Source organism: Chlorocebus sabaeus, chromosome 16, assembly GCF_047675955.1.
Source record: "Chlorocebus sabaeus isolate Y175 chromosome 16, mChlSab1.0.hap1, whole genome shotgun sequence".
Lineage (NCBI taxonomy): Eukaryota > Metazoa > Chordata > Mammalia > Primates > Cercopithecidae > Chlorocebus > Chlorocebus sabaeus.
The window spans coordinates 67636510-67663543 of record NC_132919.1 but is presented as its reverse complement, the minus strand read 5'-3'; the positions used below and the strand labels follow the sequence as shown (position 1 = coordinate 67663543).

The following is a 27034-nucleotide window of genomic DNA, read 5'->3' as shown; positions in this document are numbered from 1 at the left end:
CATAGTTAATGCAGCATGCTATCTCCAAACTTAAACACAGAAACACACACAGACACACGCCAGATCTGTCCTCCTTTGCACCTAAGAGGATGGGGCTCCTCACCTAGCAGTTGCAGGTATTTGTGGAAGTGAGCATTGAGTTGCCCAGCCATTCACACTCCCTCCTGACAAATGGCATCAAGTCATTCAACAAACACTTGTCCAGCCTGGGCAACACAGGGAGCCTTCATCTCTACAAAATATAAACATAAAAAAATTAGCTGGGTTTAGGCCGGGCGCGGTAGCTGACGACTGTAATCCCAGCACTTTGGGAGGCCAAGGCGGGTGGATCACAAGGTCATGTGTTTGAGACCAGCCTGGGCAACATAGTGAAACTCTGTCTCTACTAAAAATACAAAATATTAGCCGGGCGTGGCTGGGCGTGGTGGCTAACATCTGTAATCCCAGCACTTTGGGAGGCTGAGGCGGGCGGATTACCTGAGGTCAGGAGTTCGAGACCAGCCTGTTCAACATGGTGAAACCCTGTCTCTACCAAAAATACAAAAATTTTCTGGGCATGGTGGCACACGCCTGTAATCCTAGCCATTTGAGAGGCTGAGGCGAGAGAATCGCTTGAACCTGAGAGGCACAGGTTGCAGTGAGCCAAGATTGTGCCACTGCACTCCAGCCCAGGTGACAGTGTGAGACTCCATCTCAAAAAAAAAAAGTTATCTTAGTGGTGTGTGCCTGTGTTTCCAGCTACTCAGGAGGCTGAGGTGGGAGGATTGCTTGAGCCCAAGAGGTGGAGGCTGCAGTGAGCCATGATTGTGCCACTGCACTCCAGCCTGGGTAAGGGAGTAAGTAAGACCCAGTCTCAAAACAAAAACAAACTCATTTTTTTTTTTTTTTTTTTTGAGACGGAGTCTTGCTCTGTCGCCCAGGCTGGAGTGCAGTGGCCGGATCTCAGCTCACTGCAAGCTCCGCCTCCCGGGTTTACGCCATTCTCCTGCCTCAGCCTCCCGAGTAGCTGGGACTACAGGCGCCCGCCATCTCACCCGGCTAGTTTTTTTTGTATTTTTTAGTAGAGACGGGGTTTCACCGTGTTAGCCAGGATGGTCTCGATCTCCTGACCTCGTGATCTGCCCGTCTCGGCCTCCCAAAGTGCTGGGATTACAGGCTTGAGCCACCGCGCCCGGCCAAAACAAACTCATTTTCTGAGTGTCTTCGATGTGCCACATGCTGGTTCACAAAGGTGAAAAGTCACAGTCTTGCTCTGAAGGAGTACTAAGTCCAGCAGGGAGGCCGGGGCGCGGTGGTTCATACCTGTAATCCCAGCTATTTGGGAGGCTGAGGCAGGAGAATCGTTTGTACCCGGGAGGCGGAGGTTGCGGTGAGCCGAGATCAAGCCATTGCGTTCCAGCCTGGGCAACAGCGAGACTCGGTCTCAGACAAAAAAAAAAAAAAAAAAAAGTGGTGTGGAAAGGGATTGGTGCTGACTGGGAGGCTGATTGGTTGGGAGACCAGATAAAGCAGGGAGGCAGAGGCCAGAGCGCTGCAGGTCCTGGGGATTTTATATGTCATCCTCCAGTGACTGAGAAGGATTGAAGAACTTTTCAGTGGAAAAATAGGATCCCATTGCATGTTAGAAAGAAACCAGGTCGGGTGCAATGGCTCACGCCTGTAATCCTAGCACTTTGGGAGGCCGAGGTAGGTGGATCATTTGAGGTCAGGAGTTCGAGACCAGCCTGGCCAACATGGTAAAACCCCGTCTTTACTAAAAATACGAAAGTTAGCTGGGCGTGGTGGCGGGCGCCTGCAATACCAGCTACTTGGGAGGCTGAAGCAGGAGAATCAATTAAACCCAAGAGGCGGAGGTTGCAGTGAGCCGAGATCGCGCCACTGCACTCCAGCCTGGGCGACACAACGAGATTCAGTTTCAAAAAAATACAAAAAAAAAGAAAGGAAAAGAAAGGAGCGGGGTCAGGATTAGGCGTCATGGGGCCCAGATTTCCCCCGGCCTGCTCTCACCTGAATCAGTGCTGAACCAGCCGACTGGGCCGAGGAGCCGCTTGGGGGCGACCGAGAGCCCATCCATTTCCCCTTTAAGACCAGAGCGGAAGACTAGAGCAAGAAGGACCTTTGTGTCGGCGGGGAATAAATGTGCCCGCCCCTTTAAGAAGGCGGAGACGCCTGTGTGGCGGCGTCTTCGAATGAGGTCTGAGGCGCTGCCCCCAGTCTTCCGGCGACTTTCCCTACATCGCGGAGACGCTGCCCTCTGACCCCACCCCGGAGCCCTGTCCCTCGGAGTCCTAGACTTCCACCTGGGTCGTATCCGAAGCCCCGGCGACTCTCTGGACTCGGGGTGCCGGGCCAACCTTCCCGCCGAGGCCCACCCGCCGTCGCCATGGTAATGCCGCGCCCAGCCTGGGGGTCGGCGGGCCGCAGGGCCCCCCTGGCCTCTGGAACTGCTGGTGGGGTTCCAGCCCCTCGCCCGGGCGAGCTGCAGGACCGGGGTCTGGATGGAGGTTCGGGGGAGTCGGGAGACCTGGGGTCTCGGCGGGGCTTGTCATGGACGCGCCGGAGACCCTGAGAAAGCATTCTTCTTCCCTGGGCCTCAGTTTCCCTCCTGTTGCCTTCCTACTCTCCTGGGAAACCTCATTTTCCAGTACGCTCAGACGTCACTACCGCTTGGGTCCATCCCTTTCCCCTCTCCGCCCCACCCTTTCCACTTTTTTTTTTGGATGAAGTCTCGTTCTGCCGCTCAGGCTGGAGTCCAGTGGCGCGATCTCGGCTCACTGCAACCGCCGCCTCTCCTCCACCCCTTTCTCTCTGACCCTTAGAGTCTTGGGAACTGTATCGCCAGCTGTAGTTCCTGCGGCTCTGGTATCTGGGGTTAGGCACCACCTCTGCTCTGGGTTTGACACTCGTCTGGAGCTGGCTACAGCAGTCCTGCTGGCTAGAAAGAAGGAACCGTGGACTGGGGTATCCTACTCTCCTGGGACCCTAGTTTTTGGGCCTTGGATTAGATAGGGAAACTACTGGCTTCATTTACAGAAACAATGCCACTGCAGATGTGTTTGGATTTATGGTAGTTTCTCTCATGTTTGACATTAGATTCGTCAGGGGAAACCTTTGGGATATTGCAAAATCCTTAGGCCCAAGCCAGGTGCCGCGACTGACACCTACTTTTGTTTGTTTGCTTGTTTGCTTTTTTGAGACAGAGTCTCACTCTGTGGCCCAGGCTGGAGTGCGGTGGTGCGATCTCCGCTCACTGCAACCTCCACCTCCCAGGTTCAAGCAATTCTCCTGCCTCAGACTCCCAACAAGCTGGGATTACAGGCGGGCACCACCACCCCCGCAAATTTATTTCTATTTTTAGTAGAGATGAGGTTTCACTTTGTTGGCCAGGCTGCTCTTGAACTCCTGGCCTCAGGTGCTCCACCCGCCTCGGCCTCTCAAAGTGCTGGGATTACAGGAGTGAGCCACAACGCACAGCCTGTGGCTGACACCTACAATCCCAGCACTTTGGAGGCCACGGTGGGAGGATCACTTGAGCCCAGGAGTTCAAGACAAGCCTGGGCAACATAGTGAGGCCCTATATCTACAAAAATTTAAAAATTAGGCTGGGCGCAGTGGCTCACACCTATAATCCCAGCACTTTGGGAGGCCAAGGTGGGCAGATCACAAGGTCAGGAGTTCAAGACTAGCCTGGCCAACATGGTGAAACCCTGTCTCAACTAAAAATACAAAAAAATTAGCCGGGCATTGTGGCTTGGCCTGTAATCCCAGCTACTCGAGAGGCTGAGGCAGAAGAATTGCTTGAACCGGAGTGGTGGAGGTTGCAGTGAGCTGAGATCGTGCTGCTGCACTCCAGCCTGGGTAACAGAGCAAGAAGGAAAAAAAAAAAGAAAAGAAAATTAGCTAAGCATGGTGGTGGACACCTGTAGTCCCAGTTACGAAGGAGGATGAGGTGGGATGGTCACTTGAGCCTAGGAGATTGAGGCTGCAGTGAGCTATGATCTCGCCATTGCACTCCAACTTGAGCAACAGGGCAAGACCCTGTCTAAAAAGATAAAAGCAAAATGTTTACGCCCGTGTGCATAGTCCTGGAGAACTGCCATTGCTCCCCTAGGCAGCCTTCCCTTTGTCCCCTTTCTTTCCTTCCAGGATTAGTGCAGATGGTTCTGAGTGGATTATGTTACAAGAAAGTGTTTTAATCTTTTTTTTTTTTTTTTTTTTTTTTAAGAGAGTCTCTGTCACCCAGGCTGGAGTGCAGTGGCACAATCTTGGCTCACTGCAACCTCTACCTCCCGGGTTCAAGCAATTATCCTGCCTCAGCCTCCCAAGTAGCTGAGATTATAGGCATGCTCCACCAGGCCCGGCTAATTTTTTAATTTTTTTTTTGAGACAGTCTCACCCTGTCGCCCATGCTGGAGTGCAATGGCGTGATCTCGGCTCACTGCAACCTCTACCTCCCGGTTCAAGAGATTCTCCTGCCTCAGCCTCCTGAGTAGCTGGGATTACAGGTGCCCACCACCACGCTCAGCTAATTTTTTGTATTTTTAGTAGAGACAGGGTTTCAATATGTTGGCCAGGCTGGTCTCGAACTTCTGACCTTGTGATCTGCCCCCACCTCAGCCTCCCAAAGTTCTAGGATTACAGGCGTGAGCCACCACGCCTGGCCTAATTTTGTATTTTTAGTAGAGATAGGGTTTCACCATGTTAGTCAGGCTGGTCTCGAACTCCTGACCTCAGATGATTCACCAGCCTTAGCCTCCCAAAGTGTTGGGATTATAGGCATGAGCCACCGTGCCTGACAGAAAGTGTTTTAATCTTTTTTAAGAAGTGGGTTTCACTATGTTGCCTAGGCTAGCCTCAAACTCCTGGACTCTAGAGATCCAGCCACCTCAGCCTCCCAGGTAGCTGGGACTGCGGGAATAAGCCACTACACACAGCTAAGTAAGTTTTTTAGAACACTTAGGTCTTTTTTTTTTTTTTTTTTTTTTTTTTTTTTTTTAATACAGACTCTCACTCTGTTGCCCAGGCTGGAGTGCAAGCTCCGCCTCCCGGGTTCAAGCAATTCTCCGCCTCAGCCTCCCAAGTAGCTGGGATTACAGGCATGAGCCACCATGCCCAGTTAACTTTTGTATTTTTAGTAGAGACGAGGTTTCTTCATGTTGGCCAGGCCTGACCTCAGGAGATCCACCTGCCTCAGCCTCCCCAAGTGCTGGGATTACAGGCGTGAGCCACCACGCCCGGCCCTAGATCATTTAAGTCTTTAACAAAATGCCGTTTCTTCTCATTCCTTAGTCCTTTCCCAGCCGTTGCAAAAACAAACAAAAAACAATATACCTGATGGTATTGTTAGTGCTGGGAAGAAGCAGAGTGAGGACAGAATGTGCTTGCAAATGGTATTTCTCAACCCCAGTTGGTTTGTTTTCTTTTCAGGCGTGCAGTTTGCAGAAGCTGTTTGCTGTGGAAGAGGAGTTTGAAGATGAGGTAGGGAAGTGTTGGTGATCAGAGGTGGCAGATAAAGTCTTAAAATATAAACACTCAGGTTCAGAACATCTTGGAGTAGCCTGTACCAGCCTCCTTTTAGTTGATATGTGTATGTTTTTGCCCGTGAGATGCTGAGAAGTGATGAGAAATGTAAACAACCTACTTAAGTGTCTTAGAAACAAAAAACCGGAGAGATGAGTTGCCTAATTGTCATACCTTTCATTTATAAGGGCTCTTTCCTGGAAGATGTGTCATCTAGCTGATTTAATTCACCTCGGTGATAACATATTTGTGGTAGGAAAGGCAGTGTATGTAGAGCCAGAACCATGTAACAGACAGCATAGTTACTGGAGAGCAGGAGGCCAGGGGTCAGCAATTGGCTATGTGAATCAGGGCAAGTTACTTTATTCTCTAGTCTTCTGTTTTCTCTTCTGCAATATGAGGGATGCTCTTCTGTCTCAGATTTCTTCCTTTCCCTCTGTCTAATCACAAAATAGGGGGTGCGACTAGATCCAAAGCTCACACATTAGAATTACCCTTGTCTAGGCCCTACCACACACCAATTAAATCAGAATTTCTGGGAATGGCCCAGCCAGGGATAATTCTTTTTTTTCTTTTCTTCAACATTTATTTTAAGTTCAGGGGTACATGTGCAGGTTTGTTACATAGGTAAACATGTGCCATGGTGGTTTGCTGCACAGATCATCGCATCACCTAGGTAATAAGCCCAGCATGCATTAGCTATTCTTCCTGGTGTTCTCCACCTCCCTGCCTGTGGCAGTCCCCAGTGTGTGAACTTCTTTCTTTATTTGGAGACAAGATCTCTTTCTGTCACCCAGGCTGGAGTGCAGTGGCACAATCACGGCTCACTGCAACCTCGACCTCCCAGGCATGAGTGATCCTCCCACCTCAGCCTCCTCAGTAGCTGGGCCTACAGGTGTGTGCCGCCATGTGCAGCTAATTTTTATTTTTTTTTTGTAGAGACAGGGTCTTACTAAATTGCCCAGGCTGGTCTCGAATTCCTGACTCAAGTGATCCTTCTGCCTAGGCCTCCCAAAGTGCTAGGATTACAGGTGTGAGCCAGCAGGCCCGTCCTGATTTTTGTTTTTACAAATAATTCACAACTGCCGTTTTGTCAAGGAGATGTGTCCTTGTCTTTGTCTTTCTGCTTTGGAGATGTGTGATTACAGGCTGAAAAGGTGACTGTTAAAATGACCCTCTTGGGTCTTACCAGGTGATGATGGGACTGCTAGGCAAGTAATTTACTTTCCTCTAGTAAAGGACTCTGACAGCTGAAGTTTCTGTTCCCTGAAATTGGCAGATCAGTCCCTTCCCCCTTCCTAAAGCAGATGACATCATGTCTGAGAGTGAGCTCTTTGGGAGAAAAAAGATCATCAACCTCCAGAGTCATCAGGATTTTATTACTGCTATAGTTCTGGTCATTATTATTATTGTTGAGTTCTATGGTGGTCCTGCCTGAGTATGAGACTCACTTAATAATGCACAAAGCAGGAAAAAGCCTTTCTCTAGCCCAGACAATCCAGTGCGGCAGCAGAGGGTGAGGGTGGTGGGGACCCTCCTGTCAGTTAAATCAGCAGTTCTGACTCAAAACCACCCTCAGAACAGGTCTGTTGCTCTTGAAGGTGTCAATCTCACCTTGCTTCCCAACTGGAATCCATACTTTATTTAACTTGCCTGAAAAGCTATATTTAACTTCTGCCTTTTTTGCTGGCTCCAAGGCCTCTCTGGCTTACTGAAGGGTAGCTATCTCTGTGGTGTGTGTGTGTGTGTGTGAGAGAGAGAGAGAGAGTACACGAGTGCATATTGGGGATGAAGAGTGAGCTAAGGACAGGCAGCATGACCAGCTGGATAGATCCCTATTTAGATAACAGGCCAGACATCAGAAAGTGGTCTCGTTGAGATGGTTGTTGTGTGACCTAGGGTGATTTGTCTGACTTCTTGGTGCCTGGGAACATTTGCTTCTCCTGCTATCCTCCTCTAACTGCCCGTCTCCCCACCCATGAAGACTGAAGAAAGAGAAGCTACCTGAAGACTTAGCCTTAGATTGGAGTGTTTTTGATAGAGCCTTGTGTAGGCCCATGGGTGAGGTCAGAGGTGGTAAGAGACAGATAAACCACCATTGCCTTTCATGCTTTGGTTTATTTTTCTCTCTCTCTCTCTTTCTTTTTTTTTTTTTTTTTTTTTTGAGACAGTCTTACTCTGTCACCCAGGCTGGAGTGCAGTGGCACGATCTCGGCTCACTGCCAACCTCTGCCTCTCAAGTTTAAGCGATTCTCCTACCTCAGCCTCCTGAGTAGCTAGAATTACAGGTGTGCACCCCCATGCCCAGCTCATTTTTTTATTTTTAGTAGAGACAAGGTTTCGCCATGTTGGCCTGGCTGGTCTCGAACTCCTGACCTCAAGTGATCCTCCTACTTTGGCCTCCCAAAGTGCTGGGATTACAGGCATAAGCCACCATGCCCGACCCTCATGCTTTGGTTTCTTTCAAGTGTCTACACACAAACATACATGCTATGTTCCTGAACAGTAAAAGCAGAGGGGTTCTTGATTTCCAGATGCCAAGACCTACCATCTCTGCTTCCTTGTAGGATTTCTTGTCTGCTGTGGAGGATGCAGAGAACCGGTTTGCTGGCTCACTGCCTGTGAATGCTGGGCGTCTGAGACCTGTCTCTTCTAGGCCACAGGAGACTGTGCAGGCACGGTCCTCCAGGCTGCTGCCGTTACACCCCACTGCTCCCTCAGAGGCTTTGGGCATGCCAGACCTGGACATCTGCCTCCCTACCTCCAGCATGCCCAGTGCCGACAGCCGTCCATCATGCATAGGAACAGCTCCCCTAAGGCCTGTCTCTACTTCCAGCAGCTGGATTGGCAATCAGAGAAGAGTGACAGTGACAGAAGTGCTCAGAGAGCCAGCAAGACCTCAATCCTCAGCCCTACACCCCCTACTCACCTTTGAGAGCCAACAGCAGCAAGTTGGTGGCTTTGAGGGGCCTGAACAAGACGACTTTGATAAAGTCCTGGCAAGCATGGAGTTGGAGGAGCCTGGCATGGAGCTGGAATGTGGAGTCAGCAGTGAGGCCACACCAATCCTGCCTGCCCAGCAGCGGGAGGGTTCAGTATTGGTTAAAAAGGCCTGGTTAGTTGATCTGAGTGGATCGTGCCAGAAGGAGCCCGTGCCTGCCACCCACACAGCGGGCATCATGTCAGCCCAGGATGAGTCTCTAGATCCTGTCGTCCAATGTAGGACTCCACGACCCCCCTTGAGACCTGGTGCTGCGGGTCACCTTCCTGTTCCAACTGCCTTAACAGTTCCCACTCAGCAACTCCACTGGAAAATCTGTCCACAAGGCCCCCCTGTTCAAGCACTTCAGCCTCTCCAAGCTGCTAGAGGGACCATTCAGAGCAGCCCTCAAAATCGTTTCCCTTGTCAGCCATTCCAGTCTCCAAGTTCCTGGTTAAGTGGCAAAGCTCATTTACACAGACCTCGAACTCCCAACTCAAGCTGTTCTACTCCCTCAAGGACTAGTTCTGGATTATTTCCTCGGATACCCTTACATCCCCAAGCTCCACTGTCTTCCATTGAGTCTCCTGTTGGTACCCCAAAAGGTCCCCATTCCTACCTGGGTCCCCAAGGAGCTCTGCAGACACCCATAGTCACCAACCACCTGGTGCAGCTGGTCACTGCTGCCAGCCGGACACCCCAGCAGCCCACTCATCCCTCCACCCGAGCCAAAACTCGCCGTTTCCCCGGCCCAGCTGGAATCCTGCCTCACCAGGTGAGTGAGCTGACTTTCTAGGATTTGGGGGGCAAGGGAGAGAAGCAGGGTTCCAGCATTGTCCAGCCCTAGCATATCTTCCCTCCTGCAAGGAAGGAAGGAAGTGCAGAGAGGCTTTTCAAAGCTGTAGGAGAAATAAAAGGGAAGAATTGAATGCTAGAAAATCCACCGTGAAAGAAGTGCTTAAGGCTCTGAGGACATCATAATTTTCTTCTCCTTTTTTTCTGTTTTTGAGATGGAGTCTTGCTGCGACGCCCAGGCTGGAGTGCAGCGGCGCGATCTCAGTTCACTAAAACCTCTGCCTCCTGGGTTTAAGCGATTCTTCTGCCTCAGCCTCTTGAATAGCGGACTACAGGCCCCCGCCGCCATGCCTGGCTAATTTTTGTATTTTTAGTAGAGACAGAGTTTCACCATATTGGCCAGGCTGGTCTTGAACTCCTGACCTCAAGTGATCTGCCTGCCTCGGCCTCCCAAAATGCTGGGATTGCAGGCGTGAGCCACCACGCCTGACCCTCTTTTCCTTTTTTTTTTTAAGAATTAGAGACTGGCTATGTTGCTCAGGCTGGTCCTAAACTGGGCTCAAGCCATTCTCCTGCCTCAGCCTCCCATATAGCTGGGACTACAGGTGTGTACTAGGGCAGGAAGTCATTCATGTGCATTTTTTTTTTTATTATACTTTAAGTTCTAGGGTACATGTGTACAACATGCAGGTTTGTTACATATGTATACTTGTGCCATGTTGGTATGCTACGCCCATCAACTCGTCAGCACCCATCAACTCATCATTTATCATGTGCATTTAAGGACTTCTTATGTGTTGGACAATTTGCTTGGAACTGAGAGTACAGAGATTAAAAGAAATAGTTCCTGTCCTAAAGAGCTTACAGTGAAATGGAAGAAACAGATGCAAACAAACACGCACAAAGTGCATAGTGTGAATAGGGGTCATTCCCTGGGTGCTGGGGAGACACTAGCTCTGCCTTAGGCTTGCTGAGTGGGCTTTGGATGGATGAGTAGGAGGTTAACAGGTGTGTGGCGGAGCGGGAGCTGTGCTCTGTGGATGTTCTGGCAGTGGGAAGGCAGGGAAGAGCACATGTAAAGGCACAGAGGCAGAAGAGCAAGGTGCACTCAGATCCACAGAACAGGTCATTGTGGCAGGTGTGGGGAAGCTGGGACTGAAAACGAGACAGCCCTGGTGAGACTTGGATTAAACTAGTCTTGGATCAGATCCCAGATAATTGGACTCTGAGGATCTGGACTGGTTGTGATAGGTATGCCCTCTTCCTCCCATTTTAAGGGCGTTTGAAACAATTTCTGCCTGTTACTTGCTCTTCCCTAGCACGTTAGCAGACGTCCAAAGAGGCCGTCTATGTTCCTCCTGGGCTGGATCTTCCTGGAGGAAAGGGTTAGGACTGGGGTAAGCTGCCCCTTTGCTCATCACAGGCTTCTCAATTTTTCTTTTTCTTTTTGAGACAGAGTCTTGCTCTGTCACCCAGGCTGGAGTGCAGTGGCATAATCTTGGCTCACTGCAACCTCTGCTCCCCGGCTTCAGGTGATTCTCTTGCCTCAGCCTCCCGAGTAGCTGGAATTACAGGCATGCGCCACCACGTCTGGCTAATTTTTGTATTTTTGGTAGAGACAGGGTTTCTCCATGTTGGCCAGTCTGGTCTCGAACTCCTGACCTCAGGTGATCCACCTACCTCAGCCTCCCAAAGTGCTGGGATTACAGGCATGAGCCACCGGGCGCCCGGCCAGGCCTCTCTATTTGGGTCACTGCCCCCTTCAGGCAGCCCTGGTTTTCGCACCTGGGCTAGCTCCAGCTTCCTCACGTTTCCAAACCAATCCCCAAAGTATCTTTTTTAGCTGCCAAAGAGGCTCCTGAGACTTTGTTAGGAGAGATGTAATATGTGTTAATTGTCTCTGATCATTTCCTGAACTCATTATGTAATCCAGACAAAAAGCTGTACTTGTAAATAACAGTTGCTGAGCTTGCTCTCACCTTCTCCTTCTCTCCCCTCTTAGCAGAGTGGGAGAAGTCTGGAGGACATCATGGTTTCCACACCCCAAACTCCGACCCATGGTGCTCTGGCTAAATTCCAGACAGAGGTAACTTATGCAAGTGTTAACTTTCTGGGTGTGATTTGAGAGTGAGGGGCATCCCCGTGTGTTTCAGGAGTTAAACATCAAGAGCTGATGCTGCTAGGCCTGTTTGCTGGTGTCACACACTAAAAGGCATTTGAGGCAGGCAGTTGGGGGAGGCAGCAATTTTACTGGCATTAAGCGAAGCCTGTCCTGGTGCCAGGTAGGTATTATCTGGTGCCATGGGTCCAGCCTTCTTTCCCATCTAAGAAATAAAGGCCCAGCTAGCTCCAGCTTCCCCTAGGGGAGGAGACTGTGATAAGTAGTATGAGATTGTGTCTCAGGAGCCCTTCCTCTCAGGTTTCTGACAACCGAGCTAGGAGGGATCTGCCTTCTCTTGCCTTTGCTGGGTTCTCTTTGGTGGGTGAGACCCAGCTTCCCTCCTCCTTGGGGTTCTGGTTGACGTGCTCTGCCCTCGAACCCAGTTTTGCTTTTAATTCTCCCCAGTATTTTTTCTCTGCTGTAGCTCCAGAGATCCGCCAGTCCATTTCAGATCCAAAGCAGCAAATACTCTCTGGATTCGAAGCATGTATTAATGTAAGAAGGTTAATTGTTAAAGCTAGAAGCATCCCAAATAAAATATGACTGGTTTCAAAATGGCTAAGCCACTCTGGAAGCCTATAAATATATGCGGTGGATCCCTATCCCTAAGACTTTTTGAGTCTGTTACAAAAAATAAGCTTGGATAGCTTTCTGCTTCAATGAAGTTAAAGTCAGGAACTGATTTTATTTTATTTTATTTATTTTATTTTATTTTTTATTTTTATTTTATATTTTATTTTATTTATTTATTTATTTTATGTTATTTTATTTTATTTATTTATTTTTTTTGAGACGGAGTCTTTGCTCTGTCACCCAGGCTGGTTTTTTTGTATTTTTTCGTGGAGACGGGGTTTCACCATGTTAGCCAGGATGGTCTCGATCTCCTGACTTTGTGATCCGCCCGTCTTGGCCTCCCAAAGTGCTGGGATTACAGGCTTGAGCCACCGCGCCCGGCCCGTTATTTTAATTTTTTTGAGACAGATTCTCGCGCTGTCGCCCAGGCTGGAGTGCAGTGGCGTGATTTCGGCTCACTGCAACCTCCGCCTCCTGGGTGCAAGCTATTCTCCTGCCTCAGCCTCCCGAGTAACTGGGACTACAGGCGCGTGTCACCATGCCCGGCTAACTTTTGTATTTTTAGTAGAGACGGGGTTTTACCGTGTTAGCTAGGATAGTCTCCATCTCCTGACCTCGTGATCTGCCCGCCTCAGCCTCCCAAAGTGCTGGGATTACAGGTGTTAGCCACTGTGCCCAGCCAATTTTTGTATTTTTAGTAGAGAGGAGGTTTCACCATGTTGGCTAGGCTGGTCTCGAACTCTTGTTTTCAGGTGATCCACCCGCCTCGGCCTCCCAAAGTGCTGGGATAACAGGTGTGAGCCACTGTGCCTGGCCCAGGAGCTGATTTTATTAAAAATTTGTTTTTCATACCTAGTCTTGCAGATAGGACCTGATTTTAAAAAGGAAAAAAAAAGAGTATCTGCTGAATGAAAGCTGTGATATGCAACAAGATTTTCACATGCTTCAAATGCCAAAGCAATCAGAAAAAAAAGAAAAAGAAAAAATAAAGAGGCCGGGTGCGGTGACTCATGCCTGTAATCCCATCACTTTGGGAGGCCGAGGCAGGTGGATCACAAGGTCAGGAGATCGAGACCATCCTGTGAATGGTGAAATCCCATCTCTACTAAAAATACAAAAAATTAGCCAGGCATGGTGGCAGGCGCCTGTAGTTCGAGCTACTTGGGAGGCTGAGGAGGGAGAATGGCGTGAACCTGGGAGGCGGAGGTTGCAGTGAGCACTCCAGCCTGGGTGACAGAGTGAGACTTCGTCTCAAAAAAAAAAAAAGGCCGGGCGCGGTGGCTCAAGCCTGTAATCCCAGCACTTTGGGAGGCCGAGATGGGCGGATAATGAGGTCAGGAGATCGAGACCATCCTGGCTAACACGTTGAAACCCCGTCTCTACTAAAAAAAAATACAAAAAATTAGCCGGGTGATGTGGCGGGCGCCTGTAGTCCTAGCTACTCCGGAGGCTGAGGTAGGAGAATGGTGTAAGCTCGGGAGGCAGAACTTGCAGTGAGCTGAGATCCGGCCACTGCACTCCAGCCTGGGCGACAGAGCCAGCCAGACTCTGTCTCAAAAAAAAAAAAAAAAAAAAGATTTCACATGCCATTTTCTGGCCTTGGAGATAAATGAGAGGAGAGACTGTGGCCATTGTACTACAGTTTTTCCGAGGGGATTTGCCTTTCCTCTCTCACCCTTCCACCCTGTTTCAATCAACAGTCTGTAGCAAGGTAGACCTATTCATACAGGCTCCCCCTCTGCTCTGTGGTACCAGATTGTTGCTAGTTCCCAGGCATCCGTGGAGGAGGATTTTGGGCGAGGGCCCTGGCTGACCATGAAATCTGCGCTAGGCCTGGATGAGAGAGACCCTAACTGCTTCCTCTGTACCTACAGCATTGTCATGGTGCTGCGCAAGGTAAGGATTCTGGGTGCTGAGACCCATAGGAAAGACCGTTTTTATCCCTGTATCTGACCTACTGCCATACTCCACCTTAGGAAGAGGCTGTTTGCTCCCTCGTACCCTATACGAGCAGCAGCACAAAGTCCCTTTTGTTGTATCTTCCACTTACCTACCTTTTCACTGTCATCCATAGGATTGGGCCCAGGTGGAAGGAGAGACTGGGTTATGGCATGCTTCTACACTTCCAGGCCCTGGCTGGGGTGGTGTGAGCACACTGCCACCCTCAAATCTCCCTAGTGGTTAAGGGTTGTGCAGAGACATGCCAGTACTTGTGCCAACATATCCCTGCCTGTGACTGCTATGATGGAACACTGTGTAAACATATATAAACGAAAGTGCTGGATGCAGTGGCTCACACCTGTAATCCCAGCATTTTGGGAGGCCGAGGTGGAAGGATCACAAAGGTCAGGAGTTTGAAACCAGCCTGGGCAACAAAGCAAGACCCTGTCTCTACAAAAAAATACAAAAAAAAAAAAAAAAAAAGAATTAGCTGGATGTGGTGGCACATGCCTTATAGTCTCAGCTACTAGGGAGGCTGAGGCCAGAGGATCACTTGATCTTAGGAGGTTTAGGCTACAGTGAACTATGATCATGCCACTGTACTCCAGCCTGGGCAATAGAGCGAGACCTGGTCTCCTTTAAAAAAAAAAACCCAAGGCTGGGCATGGTGGCTCACACCTATAATCTTAGGAGGTCAAGGTGGACGGATCACCTGAGGTCAGGAGTTCAAGACCAGCCTGACCAACCTGGAGAAACTCTGTCTCTACTAAAAATACAAAATTAGCCGGGCATGTTGGCACATGCCTGTAATCCCAGCTACTCGGGAGGCTGATGCAGGAGAATTGCTTGAACCTGGAAGGCAGAGGTTGCAGTGAGCCAAGATGCACCATTGCACTCCAGCCTGGGCAACAAGAGTGAAACTCCGTCTCAAAAAAAAAAACAAAAACAAATAACAGGCCAGGCGGGTTGGGTCACGCCTGTAATCCCAGCACTTTGGGAGGCTGAGGCGGGCGGATTACTTGAGGTCAGGAGTTCGAGACCAGCCTGGCCAACATGGTGAAACCCCATCTCTACTGAAAATACAAAAATTAGCCAGGCTTGGTGGCACACGCCTGTAATTCCAGCTACTCGGGAGGCTGAGGCTGGAGAATAGCTTGAACCCAGAGGCGGAGGTTATAGTGAGCCAAGGTTGCACCACGGTACTCCAGCCTGGGCGACAGAGCAAGACTCCATCTCAAAAATAAAAAAATAAGCCGGGCGTGGTGGCTCATGCCTGTAATCCCAGCACTTTGGGAGGGTGAGGCAGGTAGATCAGTTGAGGTCAGGAGTTCGAGACCAGCCTGGCCAACATGGTGAAACCCCGTCTCTACTGAAAATACAAAAATTAGCCAGGCATGGTGGCACAAGCCTGTAATTCCAGCTATTCGGGAGGCTGAGGCTGGAGAATCACTTGAACCCGGAGGCGGAGGTTGCAGTGAGCCAAGGTCGTACCACTGTACTCCAGCCTGGGCGACAGAGCAAGACTTCATCTCAAAAATAAAAAAATAGGCTGGGTGCAGTGGCTCATGCCTGTAATCTCAGCACTTTGGGAGGCCGAGGTGGGTGGATCACGAGGTCAGGAGTTCAAGACAAGCCTGGCCAACATGGTAAAACCCCATCTCTACTAAAAATAAAATCAGCTGAGCGTGGTGGCGGGCACCTGTAATCCCAGCTACTCGGGAGCCTGAGGCAGGAGAATCACTTGAAACCAGAAGACGGAGGTTGTGGTGAGCCGAGATTGCGCCACTGCACTCCAGCCTGGGCAAAAGAGCGAAACTCCGTCTCAAAAGAAAAAAAACCCCAAAATTTAAAAATAAATAAAATAAATAAAAATAAAAAACCCAAATAAAAAAGAAAGGAGGCAGGGGAGAGAAATGAAGGCCCTCCCAGCTCTAGGTCTGCCAGAAAGAGAGATGGGATACCTCTTTGTCCTCCACAAGAAGATCATCACTATAACTATACTCTGGCCCCTCCTACCCCCGGTTTCCCTGGCATACTTGGAGACCTGGGAAGTCACAGGTGGGCCATGGAAGGCTCAGCATATGCCTCTCCTTGTAAACAGGCAGCCCTGAAGCAGCTTCCTAGGAACAAGGTTCCCAATATGGCGGTGATGATCAAGTCCCTGACTCGGAGCACAATGGACGCCAGTGTGGTTTTCAAAGACCCCACGGGTAAGGAATTAGGTCCTAGATTGTCTGATGAGTGGGCTCCATTGAGGACAGGAAATGAGGAGGAATCACCCTCTCCCTTTGCAGACAGGAAAACTGAGGCAGCGAGCAGCCCACTTCCCAGCCAGGGCCCATACCAGTTGCTGTGCTGCCCTTGACCCCGAGACTGATGAGCCATGTGGTATTTGCAGGAGAGATGCAGGGGACAGTGCACAGGTTGCTGCTGGAGACTCGCCAGAATGAGCTGAAGCCTGGCTCAGTGCTGCTGCTGAAGCAGGTATGGGGAGCAGCTGTCTACACCACTGCCACCTGGATAGAGCCCCCAGTGTCTGTCTCCTTACCTGTCTGACTGCCTTCCTCTACAACACCAGGCATGGAGTGGCTGAACTATTGCTAGGCCCTGGCTTGAGGAGCTGAGGGAAGGCCTGCAGCCCTTGAGCTGGCTCCCATTCTTCAAGGTGGATGGGGATGGAGGGTTGTGTTGAGGGGAGAGTGTGGCAAATGGTTCTCTGGCACCAAGGCTAGGCAGAGGACACCAAGTGAAAAGCAGGTGGGAGCCAGGTGGCCATCTGGCAGCTCCCAGTGCTCCATCAGGACACTGACCTTCCCTTTCCTTGACTCTAGATTGGAGTGTTTTCTCCTTCACTTCGAAATCACTACCTCAACGTGACACCCAACAACCTGGTCCATATTTACAGCCTGGATTCTGGGGATGGGAGCTTCCTCAAGCCATCTCAGCCCTTTCCCAAGGTAAGAGGAGCAGGATGGAACAGGGGACTGGTAGGGCCCTCCTTCTGCCTGGATCTTCTGATTTCTTCCTCTCTTCCACCCTGGGGAGCAGGTGCTCTGAGGTGAAAAGGTATCTTTGGGGACAGGACCATCTCCTATCCCTCATCCAGCCGCCTGGCAGATGGCTCAGTAACAGTACCTAGAGGAGCAGCTGGCTTCTTGGTGATCCCTGAGCATCTGATGGCAGGCTTGAACATCTGAGAGGATAGGAGTCACTTGAGAACTAACCAAGTGGAGGGCCCCCCAGGGGGTGGCGGCAGTAAATGACTGAGGATCAGATCTGCTACAGGTGGCAGTGTGGAGAACAGTGAGCTACAAGTGGCCTGTCAGGTGAGCCAGCACCTGCTCTGTGTCTCCCCTCTTGGCGTGTGCCTCTGCTAAGTTAGGGGAAAGCTGCACAGAACACTGGTGGGGACATCCTCTTTAGGAACTGAGACAAGCATTTGGCATTTATGGGAGGCGAGCATGAGCTTCCAGGCAAATGCACTCCAGGGTAAGAGTGCAGAGTCTGGGCTTGACATGCCCCGCCCCCACCACCTTCCTGGGATCTTGTGTACTGAAAACGTGTACTGTGACCTTGGGCAAGTCCTGTTGCCTCCCTTGCTGTTGCTTCATCTGTGGTACATTTACTTGATGACCTCTAGTCACCTTAGAGGTTTTCGTCTAAGCTCCAACTTTCCACTTCCATTTTCCTCATCTTTCCCCTTAGCCCCTCCATTTTCTCTAAATCACCCCACTTCCAAACCCTTTCTTTTTCTTTTTTGTTTTGTTTTGTTTTGTTTTGTTTTTTTGAGACGGAGTCTCGCCCTGTCGCCCGGGCTGGAGTGCAGTGGCCGGATCTCAGCTCACTGCAAGCTCCGCCTCCCGGGTTTACGCCATTCTCCTGCCTCAGCCTCCCGAGTAGCTGGGATTACAGGCGCCTGCCAACTCACCCGGCTAGTTTTTTGTATTCTTTTTTTTTTTTTTTGAGACAGAGTCTCGCTGTATCGCCCAGGCTGGAGTGCAGTGGCCGGATCTCAGCTCACTGCAAGCTCCGCCTCCCGGGTTTTTACGCCATTCTCCTGCCTCAGCCTCCCGAGTAGCCGGGACTACAGGCGCCCGCCACCTCGCCCGGCTAGTTTTTTGTATTTTTTAGTAGAGATGGGATTTCACTGTGTTAGCCAGGATGGTCTCGATCTCCTGACCTCGTGATCCACCCGTCTCGGCCTCCCAAAGTGCTGGGATTACAGGCTTGAGCCACCGCACCCGGCCTTTTTTTTTTTTGAGACAGAGTTTTGCTCTGTCACCCAGGCCAGGGTGCAGCGGCGTGACCTTGGCTCACTGCAACCCCTGCCTTCCAGATTCAAGTGATTCTCCCAACTCAGCCTCCCAAACAGCTAGGACTACAGGCACATGCCACCATGCCTAGCTAATTGTTTTTATATTTTTAGTAGAGACAGTTTCGTCATATTGGCCAGATTGGTCCTGAACTCCTGACCTCAGTTGATCGGCCTGCCTCGGCCTCCCAAAGTGCTGGGATTATAGGCATAAGCCACTGTGCTCGGCCTATTTTTCTTTTAAATTTCAAATTATCTATACTCATTGAAATAAATCAAAATAGGCTGGGCGTGGTGGCTCACGCCTGTAATCTCAACACTTTGGGAGACCGAGGCAGGTGGATCACAAGGTCAGGAGATCGAGACCATCCTGGCTAACATGGTGAAACCCTGTCTCTACTAAAAATACAAACAAATTAGCTGGGTGGGCATGGTGGTGTGCACCTGTAGTCCCAGCTACTTGGGAGGCTGAGGTAGGAGAATGGCCTGAACTCGGGAGGCGGAGCTTGCAGTGAGCCGAGATCGTGCCACTGCACTCCAGCCTGGGCGACAGAGCGAGACCGTGTCTCAAAAAAAAAAAAAAAAGATGGAGGGATTGCATTGGGAGTTATACCTGATGTAAATGACGAGTTGATGGGTGCAGCACACCAACATGGCACAAGTATACATATGTAACAGACCTGCACGTTATGCACATGTACCCTACAACTTAAAGTATAATAATAATAAATAAAAAAAAAAAAAAAAGAAGAAATAAATGAAAATAGCACAGAATAAGCGAAAAATGGATCCCAGCCTTCCCCACTCCTATTTCCTAGGGCTAAGCATGGTTAACCATTTAATTACCAGTATTTGTTTAGTTTTTTGAGATGGAGTCTCACTCTGTCACCCAGGCTGGAGTGCAGTGGTGTGTTCTCAGCTCACTGCAACTTCACCTCCTGGGTTCTAGTGATTCTCCTGCCTCAGCCTCCTGAGTAGCTGGGATTACAGGTGCACGCCACCACACCTGGCTAATTTTTGTATTTTTAGTAGAGACGGATTTCACTATGTTGGTCAGGCTGGTCTCGAACTCCTGACCTTGTGATCCACCTGCCTTGGCCTCTCAAAGTGTTGGGATTACAGGCGTAAGCCACCACGCCTGGCCTAGTTTTTGTATTTTTAGTAGAGATGGGGTTTCACCATATTGGCCAGGCTACTCTCAAACTCCCAACCTCAAGCGATCCTCCTGCCTTGGCCTCCCAAAGTGCTGGGATTACAGGTATCAGCCACCGTGCCTGGCCTTAATTATCAGTTTTACTTACCTGCCCATATATTAGCTATATATTCCTTTGGGGATTGTTAACAGCTAATTTTAAATCTCAAGTTAACTCCTCAATGTATTTCTGAATGACCTCTTCACTGTCTGCTCTAGTTATATAGAATCCCTAAAACATCAGATACCAACAAAACTAGAAAAGAAAATCAGCCAAAAGAGGTTTGTTTTTTGTTTTGTTTTATTATGTGCTGCTTTGGGTGTTTGGTGTTTCAGCTCCCTCCCTTCAGCATGGGCCTGGGTGGCTGGCCCCTGCCATACTCTTCCATCATATACTCTTCCATCATATTTCTTTCTTCTTTTTTTTTTTTTTTTTTTTTTTTTTTTGAGACGGAGTCTCGCTGTGTCACCCAGGCTGGAGTGCAGTGGCGCGATCTCGGCTCACTGCAAGCTCCGCCTCCCGGGTTCACGCCATTCTCCTGCCTCAGCTTCCAAGTAGCTGGGACTACAGGCGCCCGCCACCACGCCCGGCTAGTTTTTTGTATTTTTAGTAGAGACGGGGTTTCACCATGTTAGCCAGGATGGTCTCGATCTCCTGACCTCGTGATCCACCCGCCTCGGCCTCCCAAAGTGCTGGGATTACAGGCTTGAGCCACCGCGCCCGGCCTCTTTCTTTCTTTTTTTTTTTTTGCAGAGAGGGTCTCACCGTTACCCAGTTTGGAGTGCAGTGACGCGATATCGGTTCACTGCAACCTCTGCCTCCTGGATTCAAGCGATTCTCATGCCTCAGCTTCCCGAGTAGCTAGGATTACAGGCGCGCACCACTATGCCCGGCTCTGTTTTTGTATTTTCTTTTTTTTTTTTTTTTTTTTGAGACGGAGTCTCACTCTGTCCCCCAGGCTGGAGTGCAGTGGCCGGATCTCAGCTCACTGCAAGCTCTGCCTCCCGGGTTCACGCCATTCTCCTGCCTCAGCCTCCTGAGTAGCTGGGACTACAGGCGCCTGCCACTGCACCTGGCTAATTTTTGTATTTTTTTAGTAGAGACGGGGTTTCACCGTGTTAGCCAGGATGGTCTCGATCTCCTGACCTCGTGATCCGCCCGTCTCGGCCTCCCAAAGTGCTGGGATTACAGGCTTGAGCCACCGTGCCCGGCCTTGTATTTTCAGTAGAGACGTGGTTTCACCATGTTGGCCAGGCTGGTCTCGAGCTCCTGACCTCAAATGATTCACTGGCCTTGGCCTCCCAAAGTGCTGGGATTACAGGTGTGAGCCACCACACCTGGCCCCATCATGTTTCTTTCCTGAGCCCCCCACTGTTCCTTTGAGGTTGTCTGGGTAGAGATGATGCCACCTGAAGGGATTTCAGGGACACAGGCATTGGTAACCAGATCCTCTGTCCCCAGGATTCAGGGAGCTTCCAGCATGATGTGTCTGCAGAGCCCAAGGAAGTCTTCAGAACAGCACAGAAACTAGAGGCAGAGGCGTCCCCTGAGGAAGAACTCCCAGAAGCAGGTAAGGCAGTCAGCCCAACTGGGAGCAAGAGAGGTTCAATTTCCTGTTGAATAGCTGAACCAGAATCTTCCTGGCTACATCTTGTTCCTCTTTTTTTTTTTTTTTTTTGGAGACGGAATCTTGTTCCTCTTTCCATGAATCTTTGGATCTTATATAATCTTACAGAAATCAGATACAGTGTCTTGTTTGACAAGGCTGCAGGCCACAAACTCATTAACAGTGTGATGGGGCCGCATAAAACAAAGCGTCATCCACAGGTTTCCCCCATTTTCAGGTTATGTGCCATCAGCCACAAGGAGGAAACATCACCATCCCCTGTCCAGATGGACAGGTGCTATCTTTGTGCCACACTCTGAGTCCTCCGTGGGCTGACGACCGGACCACAGAGGCAGATTTCCCATCCTGACTAACCTTAGAGGAGTGCTAAGGAGTCAGACGTCCACGTGGTTTTTGGGAGAACCAGGCTACAAACCAGAGAGGCCCAAATGCAGACCCCTTGTGGTTGGGCCAGCTGCTTCCTCAGGAGGCAACATCACCCAGGTGAAACTAACACCATTCACGATCTAGTTTTAGCTTTTTTTATTTTAATTTTAATTTTTGAGACAGGTCTCATTCTGTTGCCCAGGCTGGAGTGCAGTGTTATGAACACGGCTCACTGTAGCCTCAGCCTCGCAGGCTCAAGCAGCCCTCCCATCTTAGCCTCCCAAGTAGCTGGGACTACAGGCATGTGCCACTATGCCCAGCAATTTTTAAATTTTTTGTAGAGACAGTTTTGCCATGTTGCCGAGGCTGGTCTCGAACTCCTGGGGCTCAAGTGATCCTTCTGTCTCTGCCAAGGTACTGGGATTAGAGGCATGACCTACCACGCCCAGCCTGGTCTTTAGCTTTTCAATTCCAAAAATTCAATCCTGTCTGGCCCCAAAGTTTACAGGATTATTTGTGGGCAGAAACCTACCCAGGTCCCAAGGCAAGAGACTGAAGGCACAAACTGTTCCAGTATAATAAAGAAAATAGAATAAGAAAAGTTATACTAGAAATAGGATATAGAGATGATTATATATGGATATTACCAATCATTAGTTTTTAGTACTAATCTCTGCATTATCATTGTAACCGAGAAAAGGACCAGCCAATACAGAGTCAGGAGCTGAAGAGACATTGTGAGAAGTGACCAGAAGACAAGAGTTGGGTGCAAGATGTAGGGTCCCAGCCTAAAGACTTTAATACTTCACTGATTCGCTACTGCTATCTTCCAAGAACTTAAAAGAAGAACCAGGGGCTGGGCGCGGTGGCTCAAGCCTGTAATCCCGGCACTTTGGGAGGCCGAGACGGGCGGATCACGAGGTCAGGAGATCGAGACCATCCTGGCTAACATGGTGAAACCCCGTCTCTACTAAAAAATACAAAAAACTAGCCAGGCGAGGTGGCGGGCTCCTGTAGTCCTAGCTACTTGGGAGGCTGAGGCAGGAGAATGGCGTAAACCTGGGAGGCGGAGCTTGCAGTGAGCTGAGATCCGGCCACTGCACTCCAGCCTGGGCAACAGAGCGAGACTCCCGTCTCAAAAAAAAAAAAAAAAAAAAAAAAGAAGAACCAGGTTTGCAGGCGGAACATAAAGTGGACAAGGAGTGTGCCCACTGAAGCACAGCACCACAAGAAGTTTAAGCCTCTGGATGACTGCGGGCAGGCCTGGCTAATGTCAGGCCTCCCACAAAAGCTGGTGGAGCAGAGTGTTCTCTAACTCCCCTAAGGAAAGGGAGACTCCCTTTCCCAGTCTGCTAAGTAACAGGTGCCTTCCCAGGCATTGGCGCTACCACAAGACCGAGGTCTGCTAAGTAACGGGTGCCTTCCCAGGCACTGGTGCTACCGCAAGACCGAGGTCTACTAAGTAACGGGTGCCTTCCCAGGCACTGGTGCTACCGCAAGACCGAGGTCTACTAAGTAACGGGTGCCTTCCCAGGCACTGGTGCTACCGGAAGACCGGGGTCTACTAAGTAACGGGTGCCTTCCCAGGCACTGGTGCTACTGGAAGACCGGGGTCTACTGAGTAACGGGTGCCTTCCCAGGCACTGGTGCTACCGCAAGACCGGGGTCTACTGAGTAACGGGTGCCTTCCCAGGCACTGGTGCTACCGCAAGACTGAGGTCTGCTAAGTAACGGGTGCTTTCCCAGGCACTGGAGCTATTGCTAGACCAAGGTGTCCTCAAGCGGCCCTTATCAGGGTGTGACAGAGGACTTTCACTCTTGTTTTCTGCTCACTTCTTACAATGTCCCTTCAGCTCCTGACTCTGTACTGGCTGGTTTTTTTCTCGGTTACAATGATAATGCAGAGATTAGTACTAAAAACTAATGATTGGTAATATCCATATACAGTCATCTCTATGTTCTATTTCTAGTATAACTTTTCTTATTGTAACTATTTTCTTTATTATACTGGAACAGTTTGTGCCCTTCAGTGTCTTGCCCCGGCCCCTGGGTAGGTTTCCACCCACAATTATAGATAGGTGTTCTCACACTACCTAATTCACAGTATACCAATGGATGAACCACAAAGGCCATTATATCTTGTGAAAAAGCATATGTCCCTTATCCTAGAATCTTGCATTGCCTGGGAGCCTGCACTCTTTCTTTATGAGACAAGCCAAGGCATCACCAGAATGCCAGAAGGTTGCTGGTAGTCACAGAGAATTGACTATAGAATATTAGGGCTGGTGGGCTGGGTGCAGTGGCTCACGCCTGTAATCCCAGCACTTTGGGAGGCCGAGGCAAGCAGATCATGAGGTCAGGATATCGAGACCATCCTGGCTAACACAGTGAAACCCTGTCTCTACTAAAAATATAAAAAATTAGCCGGGCATGGTGGTGGGCACCTGTAGTCCCAGCTACTCGGGAGGCTGAGGCAGGAGACTGGTGTGAACCCAGGAGGCGGAGCTTGCAGTGAGCCGAGATCACACCACTGCACTCCAGCCTGGGTGACAGAGTGCCACCCCGTCTCAAAAAAAAAAAAAAAATGGCCGGGCGCAGTGGCTCAAGCCTGTAATCCCAGCACTTTGGGAGGCCGAGACGGGTGGATCACGAGGTCAGGAGATCGAGACCATCCTGGCTAACATGGGGAAACCCCGTCTCTACAAAAAAATACAAAAAACTAGCTGGGCGATGTGGCGGGCGCCTGTAGTCCCAGCTACTCTGGAGGCTGAGGCAGGAGAATGGCTTAAACCCAGGAGGCGGAGCTTGCAGTGAGCTGAGATCCGGCCACTGCACTCCAGCCCGGGCGACAGAGTGAGACTCCGTCTCAAAAAAAAAAAAAAAATATATATATATATATATATATGGGCTAGTGTCACATCTTCAGTGTAGGGACAGACCTTTGAGCAGGAAGCTACTAATGGTGGCCCAACAGTGCTGAAGACAAATACTTATTCTTTTTTTTTTTTTTTAGACGGAGTCTTGCCCTGTCGCCCAGGCTAGAATGCAGTGGTGCGATCTCAGATCACTGCAACCTCTGCCTCCCTGGTTCAAGCAGTTCTTCTGCCTCAGCCTCATAGTAGCTGGGATTACAGGCACGTGCCACCACACCTGGCTAATTTTTGTGTTTTTAGTAGGGACAGGGTTTCACCGTGTTGGCCAGGCTGGTCTCAATCTCCTGACCTTGTGATCCACCTGCCTCAGCCTCCCAAAGTGCTGCAATTATAGGCGTGAGCCATTGCACACGGCCCAAATACTGATTCTTGATTCTTACCCTGATTCCTAGTTTCCTAGCCCAAGCTGATTGCCATTCCCCTTCATTTCATACAGTGTTTCTCTAGACAGTCACGGTGTAGTTAATGCAGGGGAACTTTTTTTGTTATAAGCAAATTCCAGTCCTACCTCCCTGGGTACAGTGCCAGTCGCCATAATGAAATTGTGAATGCTCCCCAAACTAACTTTTGTCCTTCCTTCCAGCAGTGATATTTACTGAGTGCTCTTGCCAGATGAAGAGCTAGGCTCTTGGGTGTAGCTTACAGACGTCTAAGTTACTCCCAGGGTTTTCTGATCCCATCCAGTAGGCAGGAGTTTTCTAGTTGGCAGCAGTGGCTCTGGTGTCAGATGGAGCTTGAGTATGCTCACCTTGGGCAAGTTGTTTTACCTCTTTTTTTTTTTTTTTTTTTTGAGGCGGAGTCTCGCTCTGTCATCCAGGCTGGAGTGCAGTGGCCAGATCTCGGCTCACTGCAAGCTCCGCCTCCCGGGTTTACGCCATTCTCCTGCCTCAGCCTCCCGAGTAGCTGGGACTACAGGCGCCCGCCACCGCGCCCAGCTAGTTTTTTGTATTTTTTAGTAGAGACGGGGTTTCACTGTGTTAGCCAGGATGGTCTCGATCTCCTGACCTCGTGATCTGCCCGTCTCGGCCACCCAAAGTGCTGGGATTACAGGCTTGAGCCACCGCGCCCGGCCTGTTTTACCTCTTAAAAGCTTGTTTCAGGTAAAGTGGGGTTGATAACAAGAGCTACCCGGAGATCCCCTACCTATGAATGGTTATTGAGGCACACAGCAAGCACTCAGTCAGTATTAGCTGCTGCTAGTAAACAATATTGCTAGGGATTATTGAGGTCAGCTGTGTCCAAGTTCTCGGACATAAGTACCACATCTGAGAACTGTAGTCTAACACAGGCACTTTAAGGAAGGGGGTGGTACTTTCCACTGTCAGATGAGAAGCTAATTAAGGAACTGTACAACTCTGAACACATCTAATGGCTTTTCCCAGCCCTCTTTCTCCCTCAGCCAATGAGGGTTGCACTAGGTGACCTCTGAAGCCTTCCTGTTTGGCACTATGACTGGATGGAAGGAGAGGAATCAGTGAGTCCCAGGGGAATTCTCTTTCTCATCAGAATGGCCCAGGGATTACGCCCCTGCCTTTTGTCATATATGGGTACAGGGGGAGCAGAGGGAAGATTGAAGTCAGGCCAGCCTCAGGCCCATTGGCATGGGTACCACTGCCTGGAGGAGCTGCCTGTCCAGCTATACAACCAGGCCCAGGCCCTCCTGAAGGGCAGAAACTTTGGACCTGAGTCATACAGAACCCTGATGTTGTCACTAAGGCTACCCATCATTCCCCTCTCTCTAGATGACCTGGATGGACTCCTGAGTGAGCTTCCTGAGGAATTCTTCTGTGGGACCAGTAGTTGAGACTGCCCCAACACAGGACAGGCACCGTGAGCAGGCAGCTCTGGGCGTGTCTGGTCACGTCCAAGGGGGAGAAGAAGGCCAGCATGATTGGAGAGTGGACACAGCGGGGGGCTTCTGTGGTTGCTCCCACCCTGGGTGTTTTCCCTGAGAGCCCCCTCATCTCTGTGCTGCCCTCACTTTGGGCCTTCCTTTGCTGTTGGCCCCAGAATCTGGCCCGAGACTGGCTCTCCAGCCAACAGGAAAGGCATGTCACCCTCGCCTTGGGTGTCCCTCTCCTGCCTCAGCTTAACTTTAGAGGATATTGGGCCTGGTTTTCTTGTCCCTTCATACCCTAGTCCCTGGACAGCTAAGGAGCTGAAAGAAGCCACACCACAGCAATGGTGGCCTGCCCCTCCGCACAGGGGAGGAGCATGCTCAGCCTCCTCTGCTTTGTCTCTTCAGACCTGTAGTTGCTCTGCTCATCCGTGCCCAAGGTTCCCAGGTGCAGGACAGAGGTGTGGCCTATTGTACCTTGTTCTGAAATAAAGCAGCTCCTGCTTCTTCTGCCTCCCTTTCCTTTCCACCCCTTGCTGCTTCCTGCCTGCCCTGCCAGTGCTGTGTGGCCATAGAAGGGCTCAGGCAACGGTTTCTCTCTTTTTTTTTTCTTTTTTATATAGTTTTAGACTTATAAATTTATAGAATTATTGCAAAGAGAGTACAGAGAGTTCCCACATACCCCACACCCAGTTTCCCAGTTATTATTTTATTTATTTATTTTTGAGATGGAGTCCCACTCTGTTGCCCAGGCTGGAGTGCAATGGCGCCATCTCCGCTCACTGCAACCTCCACC

At 50.1% G+C, this 27034-nt stretch overlaps 1 protein-coding gene across 7 annotated transcripts; it reads left to right on the top strand.

Moving 5' to 3' along the window:
* Positions 1 to 1704: 1704 nt before the first annotated feature.
* HROB (homologous recombination factor with OB-fold) lies at positions 1705 to 26745 on the top strand. 7 transcript variants are annotated; one of them, XM_037993936.2, is made up of 10 exons: positions 2086 to 2386; positions 5428 to 5478; positions 8088 to 9275; positions 11301 to 11381; positions 13785 to 13925; positions 16072 to 16180; positions 16369 to 16454; positions 16802 to 16927; positions 20937 to 21045; positions 26144 to 26745. In XM_037993936.2, the coding sequence occupies exons 1-10, from the start codon at positions 2384 to 2386 to the stop codon at positions 26203 to 26205; spliced, it is 1956 nt and encodes a 651-aa protein (XP_037849864.1). In that variant the 5' UTR covers positions 2086 to 2383; the 3' UTR covers positions 26206 to 26745. The 7 variants fall into 7 exon arrangements, with proteins under 7 accessions (XP_008010650.2, XP_037849864.1, XP_037849865.1 ...); XM_008012454.3 differs by having other exon boundaries at positions 2089 to 2386; positions 11298 to 11381; XM_037993937.2 differs by lacking the exon at positions 11301 to 11381.
* Positions 26746 to 27034: the final 289 nt, after the last annotated feature.

Bases quoted from the DNA above. Each gene is read 5' to 3' on its own strand.
- HROB (XM_008012454.3), top strand. The intron at 9,276-11,297 runs GTGAGTGAGCTG...CTCCCCTCTTAG, and splicing joins CTGGAATCCTGCCTCACCAG to CAGAGTGGGAGAAGTCTGGA. The intron at 16,455-16,801 runs GTATGGGGAGCA...CCTTGACTCTAG, and splicing joins CAGTGCTGCTGCTGAAGCAG to ATTGGAGTGTTTTCTCCTTC.